This window comes from Rhamphochromis sp. 'chilingali' (assembly GCF_963969265.1).
Source record: "Rhamphochromis sp. 'chilingali' genome assembly, chromosome: 9".
NCBI lineage: Eukaryota > Metazoa > Chordata > Actinopteri > Cichliformes > Cichlidae > Rhamphochromis > Rhamphochromis sp. 'chilingali'.
The window spans coordinates 40,485,024-40,507,134 of NC_137936.1; the positions used below are offsets into that span (position 1 = coordinate 40,485,024).

The 22,111-nt window shown below is 45.4% G+C and overlaps 1 protein-coding gene across 2 annotated transcripts; it reads left to right on the top strand.

Moving 5' to 3' along the window:
• The first annotated feature begins 764 nt into the window (after positions 1-764).
• LOC308403299 (haloacid dehalogenase-like hydrolase domain-containing 5) lies at positions 765-21,052 on the top strand. 2 transcript variants are annotated; one of them, XM_080892593.1, is made up of 10 exons: positions 765-999; positions 1,211-1,402; positions 1,558-1,749; positions 2,972-3,084; positions 4,786-4,879; positions 5,113-5,146; positions 5,223-5,397; positions 5,477-5,653; positions 8,019-8,184; positions 20,728-21,052. In XM_080892593.1, exons 2-10 carry the CDS (start codon positions 1,349-1,351, stop codon positions 20,914-20,916), a joined length of 1,194 nt encoding a protein of 397 aa, XP_080748719.1. In that variant the 5' UTR covers positions 765-999; positions 1,211-1,348; the 3' UTR covers positions 20,917-21,052. The 2 variants fall into 2 exon arrangements, with proteins under 2 accessions (XP_080748719.1, XP_080748720.1); XM_080892594.1 differs by lacking the exon at positions 20,728-21,052 and adding an exon at positions 16,171-16,203 and having other exon boundaries at positions 826-999.
• Positions 21,053-22,111: the final 1,059 nt, after the last annotated feature.

Genomic DNA, 22,111 nt, shown 5'->3' on the forward strand with positions numbered 1-22,111 from the left:
TTGCTTATAGTGAACCTCAGGTCTGCCCCCTGCTGGACAGTGAAGTGAACAAATTTCATTGAGGGGAAAGAAATGTTGACTTTTAAGAGAATATCGGCACCAAACCACAGCAGCAGTCTCCTCCGGGCGCTTTTAACGTAGAGACTCGACAGCAATTTAGTGCAACTGATCTCAAAACTGGGAAAAAGAATCACAAACGTCATGATTTTTAGGAAAAAGTTCATTGTGACAGACTGGCGTGCATCCTCTCACCTGTGACAGCTAAAATAGGCTCCACCCCCCATGACCGTGACATGGATAAGCAGAAGAAAATGGCTGGAACATGTTTGTGCAGCTAAATTTGTTTTATTCTTTTGTTTTGTTTTGTTTTTACACGTTTTCATTTCCTTTCCAGCTGGATATCACAAAGGTTTTCCATCGCTATGGTAACGATGCTCTGCTTCTTCTTCTGTGTTGGCCCTCATATTCACACTACCTTTAACCTCAGCAGCAGCAGGGGTCAAAGGTTCATCAGCAGTACCTCGCTGTACTGTCAACACTGAGGTTACTGCAGTACTTCAGTCTGTGTCATCATGTGGCTTCAATCTGCCTGTTGATTGGTGGCAGCATTCTGCAGCATGTGGCTGATTAATGACCTGACGCGTCATGTGATGTCATGTGAGGAGGAAACGGCTGTGTGTGTGTCTCTCTGTTTGTCTGTCTGTGTGTCTCTCTGTTTGTCTGTCTGTGTGTCTCTCTGTTTGTTTGTTTGTTTGTTTGTTTGTTTGTGTGTGTGTGTGCATCTGTGTGTGTGCGTCTGTTTGTCTGTGTGTGTGTCTGTCTGTCTCTCTGTGTGTGTGTGTGTGTGTGTGTGTGTGTGTGTGTGTGTGTGTGTGTGTGTGCGCGCGCGCGTCTGCTTCAGCGTCCTTATCTCCAGTGAACCAATCGTGACCCTGAACCTCAACTTGAAGCTGAACCTGAGGTGCTGTTGGATCCAGGTGACTCCTCCCACCTGTACAGGTACAGTTTACACTTCATTTATAGATCACATGTCTGAGACTTAAAGCTGAGTGTTTAGCTCAGGTAACAGGATCTATTTTTCAATTCCTGTTATCAGCTTAATATAGGAGCTAATCAACTAATGACCAAACTAACATGACCAGGTTATCTCGAGGCCACGCCTTCTTCTCCTCCACAGGTAACCCATCCCTCATCTCTGTCTGTGTCACAGGAAAATACCGTACCGTCAGCTGAGCAGAAGCTTTTTTTGTGGTGACAACGCAAGTGTGCTGCATCAGGCTCCTCCCACTGGTGACATCGCAGCTGTGTGGATATAAAGAGCGATGAGCGGCAGAGGGACCTGCGCGTCATGTGGTGTCGAGGTTTCCTGCAGCAGACGGTCAGACATGTTTCCAGCAGGCAGGTCAGTGTGTGTGTTATGACATCCTATGAACCCAGACTGATAACTATTGATAATCTATTGATCGTGTCTTACTGTTTGTCGGACAACAGCAGGCTTCTTCACATGATGGAGGAAAAGTGAATAACTTGTCTTTCTCTCTCGTACCTGTCCGTCAGGCGGGCGTCATCTTCGATGTGGATGGCGTCCTGGTGCGTGGGTCCGCCGTGATCCCAGCTGCTCGGCGAGCTTTCAGGAAGCTCCTGGACAGTAACAACAACTTCCTTTTTCCCACTGTCTTCGTCACCAATGCAGGAAGCTGCCAGAGACACCACAAAGCCCAGCAGCTGTCTCACCTGCTGGACGTCCAGGTAGGAGGCTGCAGAACTTCCTGTTTTGATTCCAGCTGTGTAGGCGCCGTTTATCGATCGATTATTTAAGCTTTTTTGGACTCTTACGTATAATTTAACACAGTCAGCCTGTTTCCTCACCTCTCAGTGAGCCTCCTCCCTACCTGTGTGTGTGTCTCAGGTGATTCTGGTAAAGTTAATCTGTGCTCACCGTGTTCTCGCTGTGGAAGCTGTGACACGGCTGCATAAACACACTGAGGGCTTCTCCGTGTTCACGGGACTCTGTTGGGCTTTAATGTCATTAATTTATAACTTTAAGAGGTCCCATGACTCTAAATTCAACTCAGGAGGTGATGAAGAGGAGAGGAGGAAGATAGCCCTAACATCACATGACTGTCACATGGTGTGAGGGGTTGGCTCTGGTTGGTAGAGCTGCTGATACAAGTACCGATACTTTTACTCTTTAAAGGCAGCTGATGCAGGAGAGCAGAATCATCTATCTGCTAATTCTGAACACTTTTTACTGACCATTAAATTACTGTGACTTTGACTTTACACAGTAATGAGTTAACACAATAAAACACACCTTTCAGCTCTTATTTTGAAGAGCTGGATGTAACTGTTCCTGTCTCTGAGCAGCTCAGCTGACCCGTGTCACGACTCATGTGTGTTATTCTTGTTGTGAATGTTATGAATTTAACACCTTTAACCTCCGTTACAAATGAGCCCGTGTGGCTCAACACTGTGTAACATGATGTCAGACATTTATTCAAATTAGTTCATTGTTTTGCCATGAACATTTTTAAGGCTGTTAGTGTTCACGTGCTAACATTAATGCGATTAACATTCATGTGGATCGCAGAACGGACAGACTTTGGATAAACTGACAGAGACATTTCAGGGACTTCGAGTCATTCTGCGCTCCAGATGGGTTACTTGTGTTAAAAATTTTAATTGCATTATGTTAACATTGACAGCCCTAAAATGTTTTAATTCATTGTGTTGTTGCTCATATCTGTGCTGTGATTGGACGCCAGGATTCATCCTGAATCCTCCTGACTTGAATGTAGAATCATGGGACCACTTCAAGTCTACAGCGCATCCGAGGGTCCATTTTTAAAGCATGGCTCACACTAAAGAACATCAGCGCGTCACTTTGTCTCGTGGAGGCGCCGTCAGTGGCTGGGTCCATCTTTTATCTACAGCTGTTCTTCGGACCACTCATGTCTCTCTCTGTCTGTAGATCACGCCGGAGCAGGTGGTCCTTTCCCACAGTCCTTTGCAGATGATGAAGAGTTTCCACGATAAATGCGTCCTTGTGTCTGGACAGGGGCCGGTGACACACATCGCCAACACGTATCCTCCTCAAAGTTCATCAGGGTCAGAAAACTGCAGACAGGACCTCATCCTGGTGCTCACAGAAAGATCACGAGGAGTTCCAGGAAGCAGGTTTAGCTGCAGCTCTGATTGCGCTAACCCTGAGATGAAGGAAACTTTTCTGTCCCAGAAATACTGTTAACCTCTACTCTGAGTCAGTTACCATGGTAACAGACTCCAAACTAACCTGCTGGCTGCCATGGTTTCTCTCTGACTCCTCCCCTCTGCTGCACCTGAACCAGCCAACTGACTCATTTCCTCATTCAAGTCAATTCTGTCCAAGCTCAGAGCAAACAATTAATCTGCAGATGTTTTTACAAAAACTATGATAATCAATCACACTGATGGATAAATGGATCTTATTTGAGTGAAGTTCAGGCTGAGATGACTTTAAAACTAAAGCTGAACTAAATGTGTTTAAAGTCACTGCAGACAGTCTGACTGTAATCGTGAAATGTAACCACTGAAAATCACCTGAGTCGGCCTCGGCAGGTCGACCCAGAACCAGATCAGCCAGAACATGGGCTCCGTGACGGATCAGCAAACCGAGTCCACTTGCACAGCAGGACGGATCGAAACAGATTTTTGATCAGGGATTCAGATCGGATTCGTCCCAGATGTTTTTTTTAACTTTTTTTTAGCTTGAAGCTGATATTAGAGCGACATTATCAGCATTTTTATCCAGTTATGACAGAACTCAGGGAATTCTTTATTTTTACTGGAATTTTTGAAATAATGAAATGGTCGTTAACTGTAGCAAACAGTTTTTAATTAAAAACAGACTCGAGTGCAGATCCCTCTTGGACTTCAGATGAATAATTAGATTTAAAATCAGATCTAAAATTAGGATTCATGAGCACGGTGGCACGGTGGTTAGCACTGTTGCCGCACAGCAAGAAGGTCCTGAGTTCAATTCCACCATCAGCCCGGGGTCTTTCTGTGTGGAGTTTGCATGTTCTCCTCGTGTTTGCGTGGATTCTCCCCGGGTACTCTGGCTTCCTCCCACAGTCCACAGACATGCAGTTAGGTTAATTGATCAATCTCCACTATCTAAATTGCCCATAGGTGTGAATGTGAGTGTGAATGGTTGTCTGTCTCTGTGTGTTAGCCCTGCGACAGACTGGCGACCTGTCCAGGGTGTACCCCACCTCTCGCCCTATGACAACTGGGATTGGCTCCAGCGCCCCCACAACACTGAAAAGGATAAGCGAATGGATGGATTCAAGTTGTGATAGCTGACATTATTAAAAATTACATCATTTCTGTCTGCATTGATGAAATCGGTGGTGCAAAGTGATTAAACTGATAAATGTCTTTGCATTCTTCGGTTCCCTGGATTAAAATCAAAGCGCTTTCTTGGCTTTCTTTCTCTACTTGCGCACATGCTTAACTCAGGCTCAACATGCTCAGAGTTGGCTGAACTAACTCTGATCAGCTGATCACCTCAGAGTTTGTTTTTAAACTCGGAGTTTGATGAACACAGTTCCTGGAATACCCCCCAGGTTAACCTTAATCCTGCTTGTTAATCTGATTTTAACAAATGTTTCCAAATATTTGTCTGGATGATGAGACACTGTGAGGTGTTTTTCACTCAGACAGATTTTTTTGATTGCGGGACTTTAATTGTCGGAACGTCTGAATGAAAAATCTGGGTGTTGCAATCCTGAATGGCTCTTCCAGTTTGGGTTTTCAGAGGGTGATGACCATGGAGCAGCTCTCAGAACACCACCCCCTGCTGGACATGGTGGACCACAGCAGGAATCCCACACTTCCTGTGAGTCCTGCAGACATTAAACTCAGAGCCATTTGTGCAAACAGTTTCTGATTGGTGAGAATGAGACTTCGTTCTACCTGGTAAATAGTGCTGATTTTTTTTTTTTTTTTTTTTTTTAAAAAGCAAAAATGGCAGTAATCAGTAAGTTAAATTGCACTCCACATGCTCATTAGTGTTTCTTCTTCCAGAGTTATGTTTGTTCATTCCATCATCACTTTGTTTGTTTGTTTCAGTCATCTCCACCACAGAGTCTCCCCCAGATACAAGGTAAGACAGCCAACACACAGGAAGTGGAATGGCTTTTCTTCATCAGCTCCTTTTCTGACTTTCGGTGTTTCCATAGCGATCATCCTGTTTGGGGAGCCAGTCAGATGGGAGACCAATTTGCAGCTGCTGATTGACGTGCTTCTGACCAATGGCAGGCCAGAGTGTGGGTATGACACCCAGCTTTCACCACAGCTGCCAGTCTTAGCCTGCAACACGGACTTGCTGTGGATGGCTGAGGCCCCATCACCACGGTAACAACCACAGACTTACCACAGGTGCTAAAGTGGAGGCGTCCTGCTGATGGCTCTGACTGCTGCTGTGTTGCTGTAGGTTTGGCCATGGGATGTTCTTACTGTGTCTGGAGTCAGTCTACAGGAAGCTGACGGGTCGGGAACTGGAGTACAAGGCACTGCTGGGAAAACCCAGTCTGGTAACCTACCAGTATGCTGAGCAGGTGTTGCGACAGCAGAACTGCAACCGCAGGCTGAACACCATCTATGCCGTGGGGTAACCAATATCATCCATATCGAAATCTGTAACAAATAACAACAACACTGTAACCCCATCTGTAACAACATCACCATCTATAACAACATCACTATCTATAACAACATCACCATCTGTAACAACATCACCATCTGTAACAACATCACCATCTGTAACAACATCACTATCTGTAACAACATCACCATCTATAACAACATCACTATCTGTAACAACATCACTATCTGTAACAACATCACCATCTATAACAACATCACCATCTATAACAACATCACCATCTGTAACAACATCACCATCTATAACAACATCACTATCTGTAACAACATCACCATCTGTAACAACATCACCATCTATAACAACATCACTATCTGTAACAACATCACCATCTATAACAACATCACTATCTGTAACAACATCACTATCTGTAACAACATCACCATCTATAACAACATCACTATCTGTAACAACATCACCATCTATAACAACATCACCATCTGTAACAACATCACCATCTGTAACAACATCACCATCTATAACAACATCACTATCTGTAACAACATCACCATCTATAACAACATCACTATCTGTAACAACATCACTATCTGTAACAACATCACCATCTATAACAACATCACTATCTGTAACAACATCACCATCTTTAACAACATCACTATCTGTAACAACATCACCATCTATAACAACATCACTATCTGTAACAACATCACCATCTTTAACAACATCACCATCTGTAACAACATCACTATCTGTAACAACATCACCATCTATAACAACATCACTATCTGTAACAACATCACTATCTGTAACAACATCACCATCTATAACAACATCACTATCTGTAACAACATCACCATCTTTAACAACATCACTATCTGTAACAACATCACTATCTGTAACAACATCACTATCTGTAACAACATCACCATCTTTAACAACATCACTATCTGTAACAACATCACTATCTGTAACAACATCACCATCTTTAACAACATCACTATCTGTAACAACATCACCATCTATAACAACATCACTATCTGTAACAACATCACCATCTGTAACAACATCACTATCTGTAACAACATCACCATCTTTAACAACATCACTATCTGTAACAACATCACCATCTATAACAACATCACTATCTGTAACAACATCACTATCTATAACAACATCACTATCTGTAACAACATCACCATCTGTAACAACATCACCATCTGTAACAACATCACCATCTGTAACAACATCACCATCTGTAACAACATCACCATCTATAACAACAACTCCATCTGTAACAACTCCATCTGTAACAACTCCATCTGTAACAACTCCATCTTTAACGACATTGGTAACGACTCCATCTGTAACAACATCACCATCTGTAACAACATCACCATCTGTAACAACATCACCATCTGTAACAACATCTATAATGACATCTGTAACAAAATCACCATCTGTAACAACATCTATATCAACATCACCATCTGTAACAACATCTATATCAACACCATTTGTAACAACTCCTATATCAACATCACCATCTGTAACAACTCCATCTAGAACATCACCATCTGTAACGACATCTATATCAACACCATCTGTAACGACATCTATATCAACACCATCTGTAACAACTCCATCTAGAACAACACCATCTATATCAACACCATCTAGAACAACATCTGTATCAACACCATCTGTAACACCATCTGTAACAACTCCATCTTTAACGACATTGGTAACGACTCCATCTGTAACACCATCTGCAACAACACCATCTATAACAACACCGTCTCTAGCCACACATCTGTAACTCCATCTATAACAACACCGTCTGTGACATCATCAGTAAAACATCATCTATAACAACATCTGCTGATAGCTCCTCCTCTATTTGATTGTCCTGTTATTGTGGCAGTTTCACTTTTCCAACTGAGAAATAAAGCAGTTCCTAATTGGGAATTGGTCAGATAAATAAAAAATAAAGTATAATTTAATCATGGCTTTGTTTGTAGTTGTGCTGGAAATTTCGTTTGATGTGTCAATCACATATTTTAATCATGTCATATTAGTAATAGTAACATCACTTTCTCACTTTAGTATAGCAAGCTCTTTCCTGACACCAGTTGTATGCATGCATGTAGAATGTTATCACTCACATGGTGGTGCAATTTAATTTAAGATTTTCCACAACAAAGTTTTGAATGCTTTTGAGTTTAATTAATTAATTATAGATTTTACACTGCATCTTGCAGCCCACCAGCAATCACTTGATGGTGTGACCCAGCGTCACACTTTGGGAACCAGTATCTACTTTATTGGCTAATCCAACTGTCTTCTTGTTTCCTAGTGACAACCTAATGACGGACATCTATGGTGCTAACTTGTACAACCGTTACCTGGGTCAGCGGCATGCTGCTGTGACAACCACCACCAGGCTGGTTGCCCGGGGAATGGGAAGTGAGGTGATGGCAGAGGAGGAGCCAATGTCTGCAATTCAGTGCCACTCTATCCTGGTACGTACATCACCTTTGAGGTTTACATCTTTCTTTTTTTGAATGGTGGATGGTCATTAAAAAATGAATTTAAATAATGAGGTTGGAGTGCAAAGGCTGTGATTCTAGCATCTACATGGATGTTAAAAACATCCACAGTAATTATTTTATCTGAGCTGAGCACTAAATCAAATAAAAAGTCTGAGAAATCAGACAGAAACTCTGTGTAAGGTCCAGATGGAGGATAGATGATAATCAATAAGACTGGTTTCTGAGTTTTACAGCTGCGGTGGACAAGGCTAAGCATCAGGCTTTCAAATGAATTAAAAGTCTAAAGTTACACACCGATTCGATATTGATTTTAGGGACCTCAGATTGGCGTAACCGGGTGTCATTACTGCCGACATGAATTACGATTTTACTGAATTTACGTTTACCCTTACCCAGCAGTTTTAAATTTCCTTCAATGTCGCCTGCTCTGGCCCCTGGAAGACAATTGACTATGGTTGCCGGTGTCTCTAGCTTCACATGTCTGAGAACAGAATCACCAATTACCAGAGTTTGACCCCCGGCGGGTGTGTCACCGAGTGGGGAAAAACGGTTAGACACATGAACAGGTTGGTGGTGTACCTGGGGCTTCTGTTTAGGACTATGCTTCCTCCTCACCGTGACCCAGCCGCCCTCTTTCCCCAGCTGCTTGGGGTCTGCCGGGGAACAGCTAGCGGGGCCTGCCGGGGAACAGCTAGCGGGGCCTACGCTATCTTCGGCTGCACCAGCTACAGGGGCCTGGCTAGCTACGGGTGAATGAAGGGTGCGAAGCCGAGTCTCCAATTTAGCAGAGGTGACAAAAGTACAGACATTCTGCTTCCGGTGGCTCGTAGCACCGCATGGCCGCATAGAGAGTGACCTCCGGCACCAACCGTGTGTTTTCCCCGGACTCGAGAGCTGTATTAGGGCTACATTGCCATTTTTCGACGCAAGAATGAGTGGGGATAAATCTAAAAAGGGAGGATACGGGCTACGAAACATTCTTGACTGTGAAATGGAGAAGGACGCCGCGGCTAGTGAGGCAAGCCTCTCATCGGGACAAGATGGCGACCGAGGTGAAGGTCTGGTTTGGCTTCGGGATGCTGTGAGTAGCGTACTGGTGGCTGAAATGGCTACATTGCGAACCAAATTGAAAAGTGACTTCAAAGCATTCGGTACGGAATTTCGGGAGGATATAAAGAAGCAAATGGCTGAACTCTCTAAGGAATTGAATCAAAGACTACACGAGATGGCGGATCAGGTAGAGGAGATGACTGGTCGGCTAAAGCACGTCGAGGACAACATGGCTGACTCGGAACGCTGGGACACTGTCAAAGGAGCTTGCAAAGAAAAGCGTCTGGACTTCTTTAAGTTGCTTGAAGACGTTTCACCTCTCATCCGAGAAGCTTCTTCAGTTCTAAGGTCAAATGGTGGAGAGTCCCAGATATAAACCTAGTGGGAGTTTCCCCCCACAGAGGGACCAAAGGACCCCTGATGATCCTCTAATCGCCTGAGCCAAGGTGTGAAACTGGGTGTGGGTCCCAATCAGCCAGAGTTTCGGGTGAGTTCATTGTGAAACCTGGCCCCACCTTATCATGTGATTTCCTGAGGTCAGATGGCCCAGGATGTGAGTGGGCGTTAAGGCGTCTGGGAAGGATCTCAAAACTGGATTATAGATGGCAGAGAGTTGGTGTCGTAAACCCCGCCTCTGTTCAAAGATGGTCGCTCACAGTGGACATAGATGCTTCTTTCACTCCTCTTTCTGTCCTCTCTGTCCAAAATGTGAACATTGGCATCCTCGAAAGAGTGTCCTTTATCCTTAAGATGCAGATGGACTGCTGAGTCTTGTCCTGTGGAGGTGGCTCTTCTGTGTTGTGCCATGCGCTTGTGAAGTGGCTGTTTGGTCTCTCCAATGTAGAGGTCTGGGCATTCCTCGCTGCACTGTACAGCATACACCACATTGTTAAGTTTGTGTTTTGGCGTTTTGTCTTTCGGGTGAACCAGTTTCTGTCTGAGCGTGTTGCTGGGTCTGAAATGCACCGGGATGTCGTGCTTGGAGAAAACTCTCCTGAGTTTCTCTGATACACCGGCTACATAGGGGATGACAATGTTGTTGCGTCTGTCCTTCTTATCCTCCCTCGCTGGTGTCTGGTCTTCTTTTCTGTGCCTCTTTGCTGACTTTAAGAACGCCCATTTAGGATAGCCGCACGTTTTGAGTGCTTCCTTTACATGTGTGTGTGTTCCTTCTTTTTCCCTTCAGGCTTAGAGGGAACATGTTCTGCCCGGTGGTGTAGGGTCCTAATTACTCCAAGTTTGTGTTCCAGAGGGTGATGGGAGTCAAAGAGGAGGTACTGGTCCGTGTGTGTGGGCTTCCCGTAAACTTCGATGTTGAGGTTGCCGTTCTCTTCAATGTGCACAGCGCAGTCCAGGAAAGGCAAACAGTCGTCCTTTGTGTCTTCCCTGGTGAACTTGATGTTTTTATCCACAGCGTTGATGTGCGCAGTGAAGGATTCCACTTCTTGTGTCTTGATTTTGACCCAGGTGTCGTCCACATATCTGTACCAGTGGCTGGGTACTCTTCCTTTGAAAGAGCCAAGAGCCTTCCTTTCCACTTCCTCCATGTAAAGGTTGGCTACAATAGATGACACGGGGGAGCCCATGGCACAGCCATGTTTTTGTCTGTAAAAGCCTTCGTTATATTTGAAGTATGTAGTGGTGAGGCAGAGGTCTAACAGTGTGCAGATCTGATCGGGTGTGAAGTTGGTCCTGTCCTCCAAGGAGCTGTCTTCTTGTAGTCGTTTTCTGACAGTCTCCACGGCCTCCTTGGTGGGTATGCAAGTGAAGAGAGAGACTACATCAAAGGACACCATGGTTTCATCTGGATCCAGGGTAAGTTTCTGGACCTTGTCGGTGAAGTCGGTGGAGTTCTTGATGTGGTGTGGGGTGTTCCCCACGAGAGGAGCAAGGATGGTAGCAAGGTGTTTAGCAATGTTGTAAGTGGCTGAGTTTATGCTACTGACTATGGGTCTGAGTGGGACAGCTTCCTTGTGGATTTTAGGAAGTCCGTAAATGCAGGGTATGGCATCCCCTGGGTAAAGGTGGTGATATGCAAGGCGGTCAGTGATTTTGTCCTTTTCAAGGTCCTGAATGCAAGCTATAACTTTCTTTTTGTAGCTGCTCTGTGGGGGGAAACTCCCACTAGGTTTATATCTGGGACTCTCCACCATTTGACATTAGAACTGAAGAAGCTTCTCGGATGAGAGGTGAAACGTCTTCAAGCAACTTAAAGAAGTCCAGACGCTTTTCTTTGCAAGCTCCTTTGACTACGATGACCTGGATGACTGAGAACCTTCACAGACAACGCTGGGACATTGGTGTTAGGGATACACTTGTGCAGCTGTTGGAAAATCAACAGGCGCTTCAGGAAAAGGTGTCCGATATGGAGGGCCGCGCTAGGCGCAAAAACATCCGGATCTACGGTGTACCGGAAAACTCGGAGGGCTCGTCGGTGACTACCTTTGTTGAAAATCTGATCAAAGAACACCTAGGCGAAGATTTCGGCCTGGACCGTGCTCTCGGCATTGAGCGCGCACACCGCGCGTTGGGACCAAAACCACCCCCGAACGCCCCACCACACTCAATAATAGTGCGCTTCCTCCAGTTCTCCGTTAAAGAAGAGATTCTCCGCACGGCATGGAACAAAGGGGTACATATCCAAAACAAACGGGTGTATTTCGATCATGACTACTCCCTGGAAGTGCAGAAAAGGAGACGGGAATATATCCCAGTTAAGAAGGCTTTGAAGGACAGGGGGATCCGCTTCCAGACACTACTAAGTAAGATGCGAGTGTTTTATGCGTCAGGCAATGTCCTATATAATACCGCGAGCCAAGCTGCCGAGGATTTAAGAAAGCGGGGAATAGCCGTGGGTAAGATCACTTTGGGGAACCAAACCAACAGGATGACAGAGGACACGATAAAGCAGCTACTTCCTTGGGAAACGCAGACAGCACACTGCGGGGGCGGCTTCCAGCAGCACGTGTGGGAAAAACTCCAAGCATTCCGGAGGGAGCAAGAAAAAGTGCCAGCAGACGAGTGAACAGCTGATGGTGGGACAACGGTGAGATAGCTGGCGGTAGAGTTTTGATAATCTAACCGCAGGAACACTGACTTTCGTATCCTTCAGAATTCATATTTCTTTAGGTTGGTGCCTACGGACATGGTTAGAGAACCACCACGTTATGTCTAGTAGCGATAAGAGACTGTTTTTGCTTATTCTTTGCCCTTTTTTGGCTTTTTTGTCGGTCACTCCCCTCTTGTCGGATGAGGAGCCCCACCTTGTGGCCAGTCCCCTCAATGTCAAAGGATACTCTTATATCCTTTGTATTGGAAGCTCTTGTTAATGTTTGGTGTGTTTGCTGTTCAGTGAGTTCTGGTTGTGATGTTCTGAGGTCTGGGTTGATTATGTTGTATTCCACATATCCACTTGATGGCTTATAATTTCTATAAAATGCTGTCACTAAATGTAAATGGCCTGAATAGCCCTATTAAAAGAAGCAAATTAATTGCCAAATTGAAAAAGGAGACCGTAGATTTGGCATATTGGCAAGAAACTCATCTAGACAATGCAGAACATGAGAAATTAAAAAAGATGGGTTTCAGACATACATTCTATTCATCGTATAGGGCCGGGAAAAAACGAGGAGTAGCTATCCTTATCTCAAATAAAATAAAATTTGAACATATATCTACTATAAGTGATAAGGAAGGTCGGTTTGTTTTAGTAAAAGGTAGAATAGAGAATAAGACGGTCACACTATTAAATGTCTATGCAACCCCCGGGAAGCAACGCAAGCTTCTTTTAAGAAGATATTTGATTTGATCTCTAAGGAAACGGTGGGAACTCTTATTTGTGCAGGAGATTTTAATTTACTGTTAAATCCCAGATTAGACTCAAATAATAGGGACAGGAAAAGCACGTCTGGAGGGAAACGGGTTAAAGGAATGTTAACGGAATTAGGACTTATTGATGTGTGGCGATCTATCCATGGGTCAGCGTCAGGATTCACTTTTTACTCTGCTCGACACTCAGTGTATTCGAGGATAGATTACTGTTTTATGTTTAATAGGGATTTAGACAGGATAAAAGATTGCAGAATAGGTCCAAGAGATGTCTCTGACCACAGTGGACTTTATATAACGTTACATTTGGACAGGACACGGAAGACAACTTTGTGGAGACTAAATACCGGTATGTTAAATGACCCCGCTTTTGTGAAACAAATGACAGCCGATCTTAACTTGTACCTGCAGGACAATAATGGAGAGACAAATCACAGTATTGTGTGGGATGCAGCCAAAGCTGTCCTCAGAGGAAAAATAATTGCGTGGTCGACCATGATTAAAAAGAAAAAGTCACAAGAATTGTTACAACTGCAGAATAGATTAATGGCCTTGGAACAGTCAGGTCTAAAGGATAAAAATACTACAGTAACCCACCAGATCAGACCGATTAAGCAGGAGATAGATAAGATATTGAGCGAAGAAGTAGAGAAAAACATAAGATTTATGAAACAGAGGTATTATGAGGCGGGGCCTAAGGCGGCGAAGCAGTTGGCGTGGCGGATTGGAAAACAGCAAGCTGAAAATAATATTTATAAGATTAGAGACCCGGTTGGTAACAATGTTGTAACTGACCTGGATGAAATTCAAAAAGCGTTTGAAATGTATTACAAATCCTTATATAGTCAATCTACTCAGGGTGATGTAAATAAGATGACTGACTTTTTGAATTCCTTAGACCTGCCTACGATTGGTCGAGAGGCAAATAATAAGTTAACGTCCTTAATATCTCGGGAAGAAATAATTAAAGCTATTTCTTTTAAAGCCTTAAATCCAATAAATCACCAGGTACCGATGGGCTCCCTGACGAATGGTACAAAACCATGAGGGAAAGCCTTCTTCCCCTGTTGGAAACTAGTTTTAATTATATTTTGAAAGGAGGTCTGGTACCTCCTTCTTGGAAGGAGGCCTTCATATCTGTTTTGCCAAAGGGGGGACAGGATAGACTAAACTGCAAATCTTATAGGCCGATAAGTGTCCTGAACTCAGATTATAAACTATACACAACTATTTTGGTGCGAAGAATGGATGCTGTAATGCCTTCTTTGATTGATGAAGACCAAACGGGTTTCTTGAAAAATAGACAAACCCACGATAATATTAGACGAGCTTTACACATCATCGAACACATTAATAATAAGAAAACAAGCTCAGTTATTCTTAGTTTAGATGCTGAAAAAGCATATGATTCAGTGAATTGGGACTTCCTCTTCTTAGTGATGAAAAGATTTGGTTTCTGTAGCGAGTTTATAAGATGTTTCCAAGCTCTTTATTCTCTCCCTACTGCCAGAATAAAAATTAACGGTAGCCTCTCCGATACTATTTTTCTAGAACGAGGATGTAGACAGGGGTGTCCAGCAAGCCCCTTCCTCTTCAACTTGTTTATCGAACCTCTAGCCCAGGCTATACGTCAGGAAACATCGTTGAAAGGGATTGTAATAGGAGGGGACAAGTACAAGGTGTGTTTATACGCAGACGATGTCTTGGTGACAATCACGGATCCCAGCTCAGGTATACCAGTGTTAATGGGGATGTTGGAAACATATGGCCTGTATTCAGGGTATGTTCTTAATGTCAAAAAAACTCAAGTTCTGACATTTAATTTTTCTCCGGACCAGACACTACTGGCAAAATTCAAGTTTAATTGGGAGGCAACTGCTATCAAATATTTGGGAGTGTTTCTGCCTAGAGATCTGACACAACTGTATGATATTAATTACAGTCGTATTAATAGAGAAATATATAGCGATCTCAACATTTGGGCCTTGCTCCCTCTCGACCTTGGCAACAGGATACAGATAATTAAAATGAGTATTCTTCCCAAACTACTCTATCTTTTTCTTGCTTTACCTATTCAAATTCCAGAGAAGCAATTCAGGGAATGGAATAAACAGATTTCGAGATTCATTTGGCTTAACAAAAGACCACGGGTGAAGTTCTCTACTTTGCAGTTGCCGAAAGACAAAGGGGGCTTGGCTCTACCTTCATTAAGGAATTACTACTTATCTGCTCAGCTGAGGTCCTTGGTGTGTTGGTGTAATCCATCTTTTTGTGCGAGGTGGAAGACTATTGAGATGTCTCTCTCGGACACGCCAATCCAGTCTAGACTTGGTCACGCGGCTTCTGATTTGGACGATACCTTGACGCCCAGCCACTGGGTCACTTTTACATTAAAAATATGGAGGGGAGTGGTCAAGCAGGCGCAACTCCAGGAAGAGATAAAACTTCTGAGGTGGCCAGCGTATGACCCTGATTTTTTTACCTGCTTCCCACGATAGTAGATTTAAACAATGGGTGTTGCATGGAATCACTGCTGGGTGTTTGGTTATTGTAAAATCTAAAATTATGGCTTTTGATACCCTATGCAAGACTTACGATCTCGAGAAACAAGACTTTTTTCGATACTTGCAACTCCGTGACTATATTGGCAAAAGACTGAAGAGCTGTGTCCGTGGAGACTTCTCGATTGTTAATATTTTCACTCCAACATGTGGCGGGACTTCTGCTGGAAGAACATTATACGCTATTTCATAACGCCTAAACAGAAGTCTAAATTCAGTGCTACACCTGCGTTTTGCTGGAGGAATTGTGGGGAAGACATGGCTGATTACGGTCATGTATTCTGGTCCTGCCCACTCATACAACCCTTCTGGACGGAAGTTGTAAAGATAATTTCAGAGGTGTTGGGATTCCACGTGTCTCGTACATTTACCTCATTGTATCTGGGATATTTTACAGACGATTTAGCTGCAGATGATGTTTACCTTCTGAAAGTTCTCTTGGCTTCTGCGAAGAAGGCCATAACAAAATGCTGGCTCTGTAGAGATCCTCCCACTGTAACACTTTTTACCTCTATAGTGGAAGACGTCAAATTGATGGACTGTATGACTTTCACTCTGCGACTGCAGGGAGATTTGGGAAGGAGACGATGGAGAAAATGGCTGGACTTTACAGCTTGTGGCAGCGCCCTTTAATGCATAGAATTAGTAATGCAGACTTGCTGACATATGTATGTGTGGATGTGCAGATGTATGTACGGACGTATGTTATCTTCCCATGACCTCATACTGTTTCTGTTTTTTCTTTTTCTTTTTTCTTTTATCTTGTTGCATAAAAATGTTCCTAAACAAATAAAAATTGTCAAAAAAAAAGTACCGACATTCTTTATTTAACTAGAAGTACAGGCACTTTTGTTTAAAAAACAAAAAAAAAGTATTGAATCAACTTCTTTACTTAAGTAAAACTGAAAAGTACGGGCTCTGAAATGTACTCAAAGTAAGAAAATAAAAAGCGGTTCCTTGAACAACAATTCTACCACCTATTTGTATATAAACAGAGCTTTGTGCATTATCAATATGATTATTATTATTATTATTATTATAAAATAATAATTTTTTTTCCCCCGACGGAACAGTTTACCCTGCCTGGGATAGGGTTACCGGGGCCCCGCCCTGGAGCCAGGCCCGGGGAGGGTGCCCGAGGGCGAGCGTCTGGTGGCTGGGCCTTAGTCCATGGGACCCGGCCGGGCACAGCCCGAAGAGGAGACATGGGCCCATCCTCCCCCAGGCCCACCACCCGCAGGAGGCGCCATAGGGGTCGGGTGCATTGTGTGCCGGGTGGCGGCCAGGAGCGGAGGCCCTGGCGCACTGACCCCCGGCTGCCAAGACTGGCAATAGGGACATGGAATGTCACCTCTCTGGTGGGGAAGGAGCCTGAGTTAGTGCGTGAGGTTGAGAGGTACCGGCTAGATATAGTCGGGCTCACCTCTACACATGGCTTGGGCTCTGGAACCAGTCTCCTGGAGAGGGGCTGGACTCTGTCTCAGTCTGGAGTTGCCCCTGGTGAGAGGCGGCGGGCTGGGGTGGGTATTCTAATATGCCCTCGGCTTGCTGCCGGTACTTTGGGGTTTTTCCCGGTGGATGAGAGGGTTTGTTCCCTGCGCCTTAGGGTCGGGGAACGGGTCCTGACTGTCATCTGCGCTTATGCGCCGAGTGGCAGTTCAGAGTACCCAGCCTTCTTAGAGTCCTAGGGGGTGGGGGTGCTGGAAGCTGCTCCACCTGGAGACTCTGTTGTCCTGCTGGGAGACTTCAATGCTCACGTGGGTAACGACAGCGAGACCTGGAGGGGCGTGATTGGGAGGAACGGCCTCCCTGATCTGAACCCGAGCGGTGCTTTGTTAATGGACTTCTGTGCTAATCACAGTTTGGCCATAACGAACACCCTGTTCTAACATAAGAGTGTCCATAAGTGCACGTGGCACCAGGACGCTCTAGGCCGTAGGTCGATGATCGATTTTGTAATCGTATCACCAGACCTGCGACCATATGTTCTGGACACTCGGGTAAAGAGAGGGGCTGAGCTGTCAACTGATCACCACCTGGTGGTGAGTTGGATCAGGTGGCGGGGGAGGACGCTGGACAGACCTGGTGCACCTAAACGCGTAGTGAGGGTGTGCTGGGAACGTCTAGCAGAGGCCCCAGTCCGCGCGATCTTCAACGCACACCTCCGGCAGAGCTTCAACAGCATTCCGAGGGAGACTGGGGACATTGAGTCCGAATGGACCATGTTCAGCGTCTCCATTGCCGAAGCTGCTGCATTGGGCTGTGGCCGCAAGGTGGTTGGTGCCTGCCGTGGTGGTAATCCCCGAACCAAATGGTGGACACCAGAGGTGAAGGGAGCCACCAGGCTGAAGAAGGAGTCCTATCGGGCTTGGTTAGCCTGTGGGACTCTGGAGGCAGCTGACAGGTATCGACAGGCCAAGCGGAGTGCGGCTCGGGCAGTGGCTGAAGCAAAAACTCGGGTGTGGGAGGAGTTCGGAGAGGCCATGGAAAAAGACTTTCGGAAGAGATTCTGGCAAACCGTCAGGCGTCTCAGGAGGGGAAAGCGGTGCTCTACCTGCACTGTGTATAGTGCTGGCAGAGCGCTGCTGACTTCGACTGAGAAAATTGTCAGGCGGTGGAAGGAATACTTCGAGGACCTCCTTAATCCCACTGACACGTCTTCCGAGGAGGAAGCAGAGTCTGGGGATGAGGGGAATGACCCGCCAATTTCCGGGGGCGAGGTCACTGAGGCAGTTAAACAACTCCTTGGTGGCAGAGCCCCTGGTGTTGATGAGGTCCGCCCCGAGTTCCTGAAGGCTCTGGACGTTGTAGGGCTGTCCTGCTTGACACGCCTCTGCAATGTTGCGTGGAGATCAGGGGCAGTACCTGTGGACTGGCAGACCGGGGTGGTGGTCCCCATCTTTAAGAAGGGGGACCAGAGGGTGTGTTCCAACTACAGGGGGATCACACTCCTCAGTCTCCCTGGGAAAGTCTATGCCAGGGTGCTGGAAAGGAGAGTTCGTCCGCTAGTCGAACCTCGGATACAGGAGGAACAATGCGGTTTTCGTCCTGGTCGCGGAACACTGGACCAGCTCTTTATCCTCTCGAGGATACTTGAGGGTGCATGGGAGTTTGCCCAACCAGTCTACATGTGTTTTGTGGACTTGGAGAAGGCATTCGACCGTGTTCCTCGGGGTGTCCTGTGGGAGGTGTTGCGGGAGTATGGGGTGTCTGGCCCATTGCTACAGGCCATTCAATCCCTATACAACCGTTGCAAGAGCTTGGTTCGCATTGCCGGCAATAAGTCGGACTCGTTCCCGGTGGGTGATGGGCTCCGCCAGGGCTGCCCTTTGTCTCCGGTTCTGTTCATAATTTTTATGGACAGGATTTCTAGGCGCAGCCAAGTGGCGGAGGGCTTTCGCTTTGGTGGCCTCAGAATCTCATATCTGATTTTTGCGGATGATGTGGTTCTGTTGGCTTCATCGGGTGAGGGCCTCCAGCTCGCACTGGAACGGTTTGCAGCCGAGTGTGAAGCAGCAGGAATGAGGATCAGCACCTCCAAATCTGAGGCCATGGTTCTCAGCCGGAAAAGGGTGGAGTGCCCACTCCGGGTCGGGGATGAGTTCCTGCCCCAAGTGGAGGAGTTCAAGTATCTCGGGGTCTTGTTCGCGAGTGATGGGAGAAGGGAGCCGGAGATCGACAGACGGATTGGGGCTGCAGCTGCAGTAATGCGGATGCTGCACCGGTCCGTCATGGTGAAGAGGGAGCTGAGTGTAAAAGCGAAGCTCTCAATTTACCGGTCGATCTACGTCCCTACCCTCACCTATGGCCATGAGCTGTGGGTAGTGACCAAAAGAACGAGATCGCGGATACAAGCGGCAGAAATGAGCTTCCTCCGAAGGGTGGCTGGCCTCTCCCTTAGAGATAGGGTGAGAAGTTTGGCCATCCGGGAGGGGCTCAGAGTAGAGCCGCTGCTGCTCCACATCGAAAGGAGCCAGCTGAGGTGGTTCGGGCATCTGACAAGGATGCCCCCTGGGCGCCTCCTGGGTGAGGTGTTCCAGGCATGTCCCACCGGGAGGAGGCCCCGGGGCAGACCCAGGACACGCTGGAGAGATTATATCTCTCGGCTGGCCTGGGAACGCCTTGGTATTCCCCCGGATAAGATGGAGGAGGTGGCTGGGGAGAGGGAGGTCTGGGCCTCTTTGCTTAGGCTGCTGCTCCCGCGACCCGGCCTCGGATAAAGCGGATGAAGATGGATAATTATTTTTTTGGTTGCCTACATTGTAGAGGGTGACTTTACCTCCACATCTGGACAAAAAAATGAGTACAGTCATAGGTTAAAGTGGGAAGGATTACTATGAGCACATCTGCACTCACTCCAGCCTGCTTTAACTTCCAAGTATAAACACTATAAATTATATCATTGAACCTAAAGTAATGAAAACATGAGGTGCAAAATGTAGGAAATTGTCAAAAATTAAATACTCAGATACATACACTTGAAATTTCTACTTCAGCACAGTAACGATGTATAATTACCTGGTTACTTCCCACCTCCCCAATTCAGTAATCCTGGCCTCCAGAGCTTTAAACAGGCTACATTTATGACATGTATTGTTATTAGTAAAGGAGGCCAAGGAGTGATTAAATGTCTGACACAAGGAGCAGGAAAGTGCAGGATGAACAGGTGAAGAGGCCCTGCTGCTAGCGACTCGGCTGCAAGCTAAGCGTAGCTAAGCTAAGCTAAGTTAGTGAATCCCTAAAGACAGTGAGTGAATACTGTGACTGTAATTAGTGGGTGAATCAACACAGAGTGCTCTTTGGATAAAGCATGTGACGATCACACCATAAGATAAGTAATTATCTAAAACTAAACAGGCTAAACAAAAACATCTGTGAACTGTAACAGGAACAGGAAGTGATACTGTATTGCAGAGAGAGCCAACACCAAGTCAGTAAATCAGGGCTATTAAGCCTAATTTTGATTTTGAGCATCAGCGATTTAGTCCTTCAAAATAAAAGCACATCTGAGGACATCTGAGTTCAAAATAATAAGAGTGCAAAAATGCTTATCTTCCCATGTACCTGTCCTCAGGTGTGCACAGGTGTCTACAATCCCCGTTTCCCACTGCCTAGTGACCAGAATAGCAGCATCATGGAGACGGTGTTTCACGGTCACAGAGACCTGGTACCGGAGCCTGACCTGATGGAGCCGAGTTACATGGTGGAGGACGTGGAGGCTGCTGTGGACCTGCTGCTGCAGCAGGAGGGCTCTGACCTCTGACCTTCACAATGGGAAACCTGCACCTGGTTCTCATCAACATACTCCTCTGCCTTTAATCAGAGCTGGTGCTAAATTAGATTGCCTGGAGGGACACACTCTCTCCTACTCTGATTGGTTGTTTCGTTGGAAAAAGTCCTGATCATCAGTGTGTTGAATAAAGTTTAGAAATCTCTGAATTGTGTTTTTATTTGGATATTTTTTGGCAGATATCATCACGTATCCTGAGGGGAGAATGACAGAAAGAGAGCGGCTTTATCTACATTTGTATCCGAGTACAGACACAGACAGGCTTCTGCTCTCACTGGCAGCCTGTCACGGTCAGCCACCAAAAGCTGCGAGGAGCAGATCACAGACACATGCTTCATCCACAAACATTCCAGACATACATAAGTACTAATAACTTTCTACATTCATGGGTCAGAATAAAGCTTTTATAATAACGTGAGATGTCTATTAGTCTTTGAATCTGTAAATGTAGAGCTGTGGAGCTTAGAGACGTGTTTGTTTCATTTAAACTCAGTCTTATCGAGTTTGAATGTTGTTGATAATCTCTCTGTGCTCCGTAGGAAAGACAAGATGATCTTGTAAATATGAAGATTCGTGTTCTGCAGTTTGGTGTGAAGGCCAACAAACTGTGTGGTTCCACTGTAACCTTGGTTCTCTGAGTGACAGACAGTCTCTCCACTCCGTTACATATTGCACCTGTACAGATAGCTTTTGTGCCTTTTGGCAGCAAAGCAGGGTTGGAGCTCACTAAGCACACATATGCACTACCAAGTGGACATCAATCGCTGGTTTCACTTCTGCACAGAGGTTTTATATGCAAGCTGTGGGGCATGGCCGGGCTACCCATAGCGTGTTAAAGAAGTATCCACACGTGTGTGTCAATACTGCAAATTTTGTTATTGGTCGGATACCAAGTAAATACAGGACCAGTGTTACCTATAGAAACGCTTTTAATCCTTCAGGAAGCCTGTCGGAGAAAACAGTGTGTCCTGATTTATAAGATAATTCATCATCAATCATTTTAAACATCATTAAATCACTGTAACTTGTACTTTCCACAAAAACAACATAACACAATAAAACACAGCTTTCAGCTTTTATTTAGGAGAGCTGAATGTAAACATGCCTGTCTCTAATGTGGCTGTAAATAAAACGGGCACCACAGAAAGGTTCAGACATGTTTCACAGC

Coding starts and splice junctions, on each gene's coding strand:
- LOC308403299 (XM_080892593.1), top strand. CDS start 1,349: ATGTGGTGTCGAGGTTTCCTGCAGCAGACGGTCAGACATGTTTCCAGC. Junction 1,403..1,557: donor GACATGTTTCCAGCAGGCAG/GTCAGTGTGTGT, acceptor CCTGTCCGTCAG/GCGGGCGTCATCTTCGATGT. Junction 5,398..5,476: donor GCTGAGGCCCCATCACCACG/GTAACAACCACA, acceptor GTGTTGCTGTAG/GTTTGGCCATGGGATGTTCT.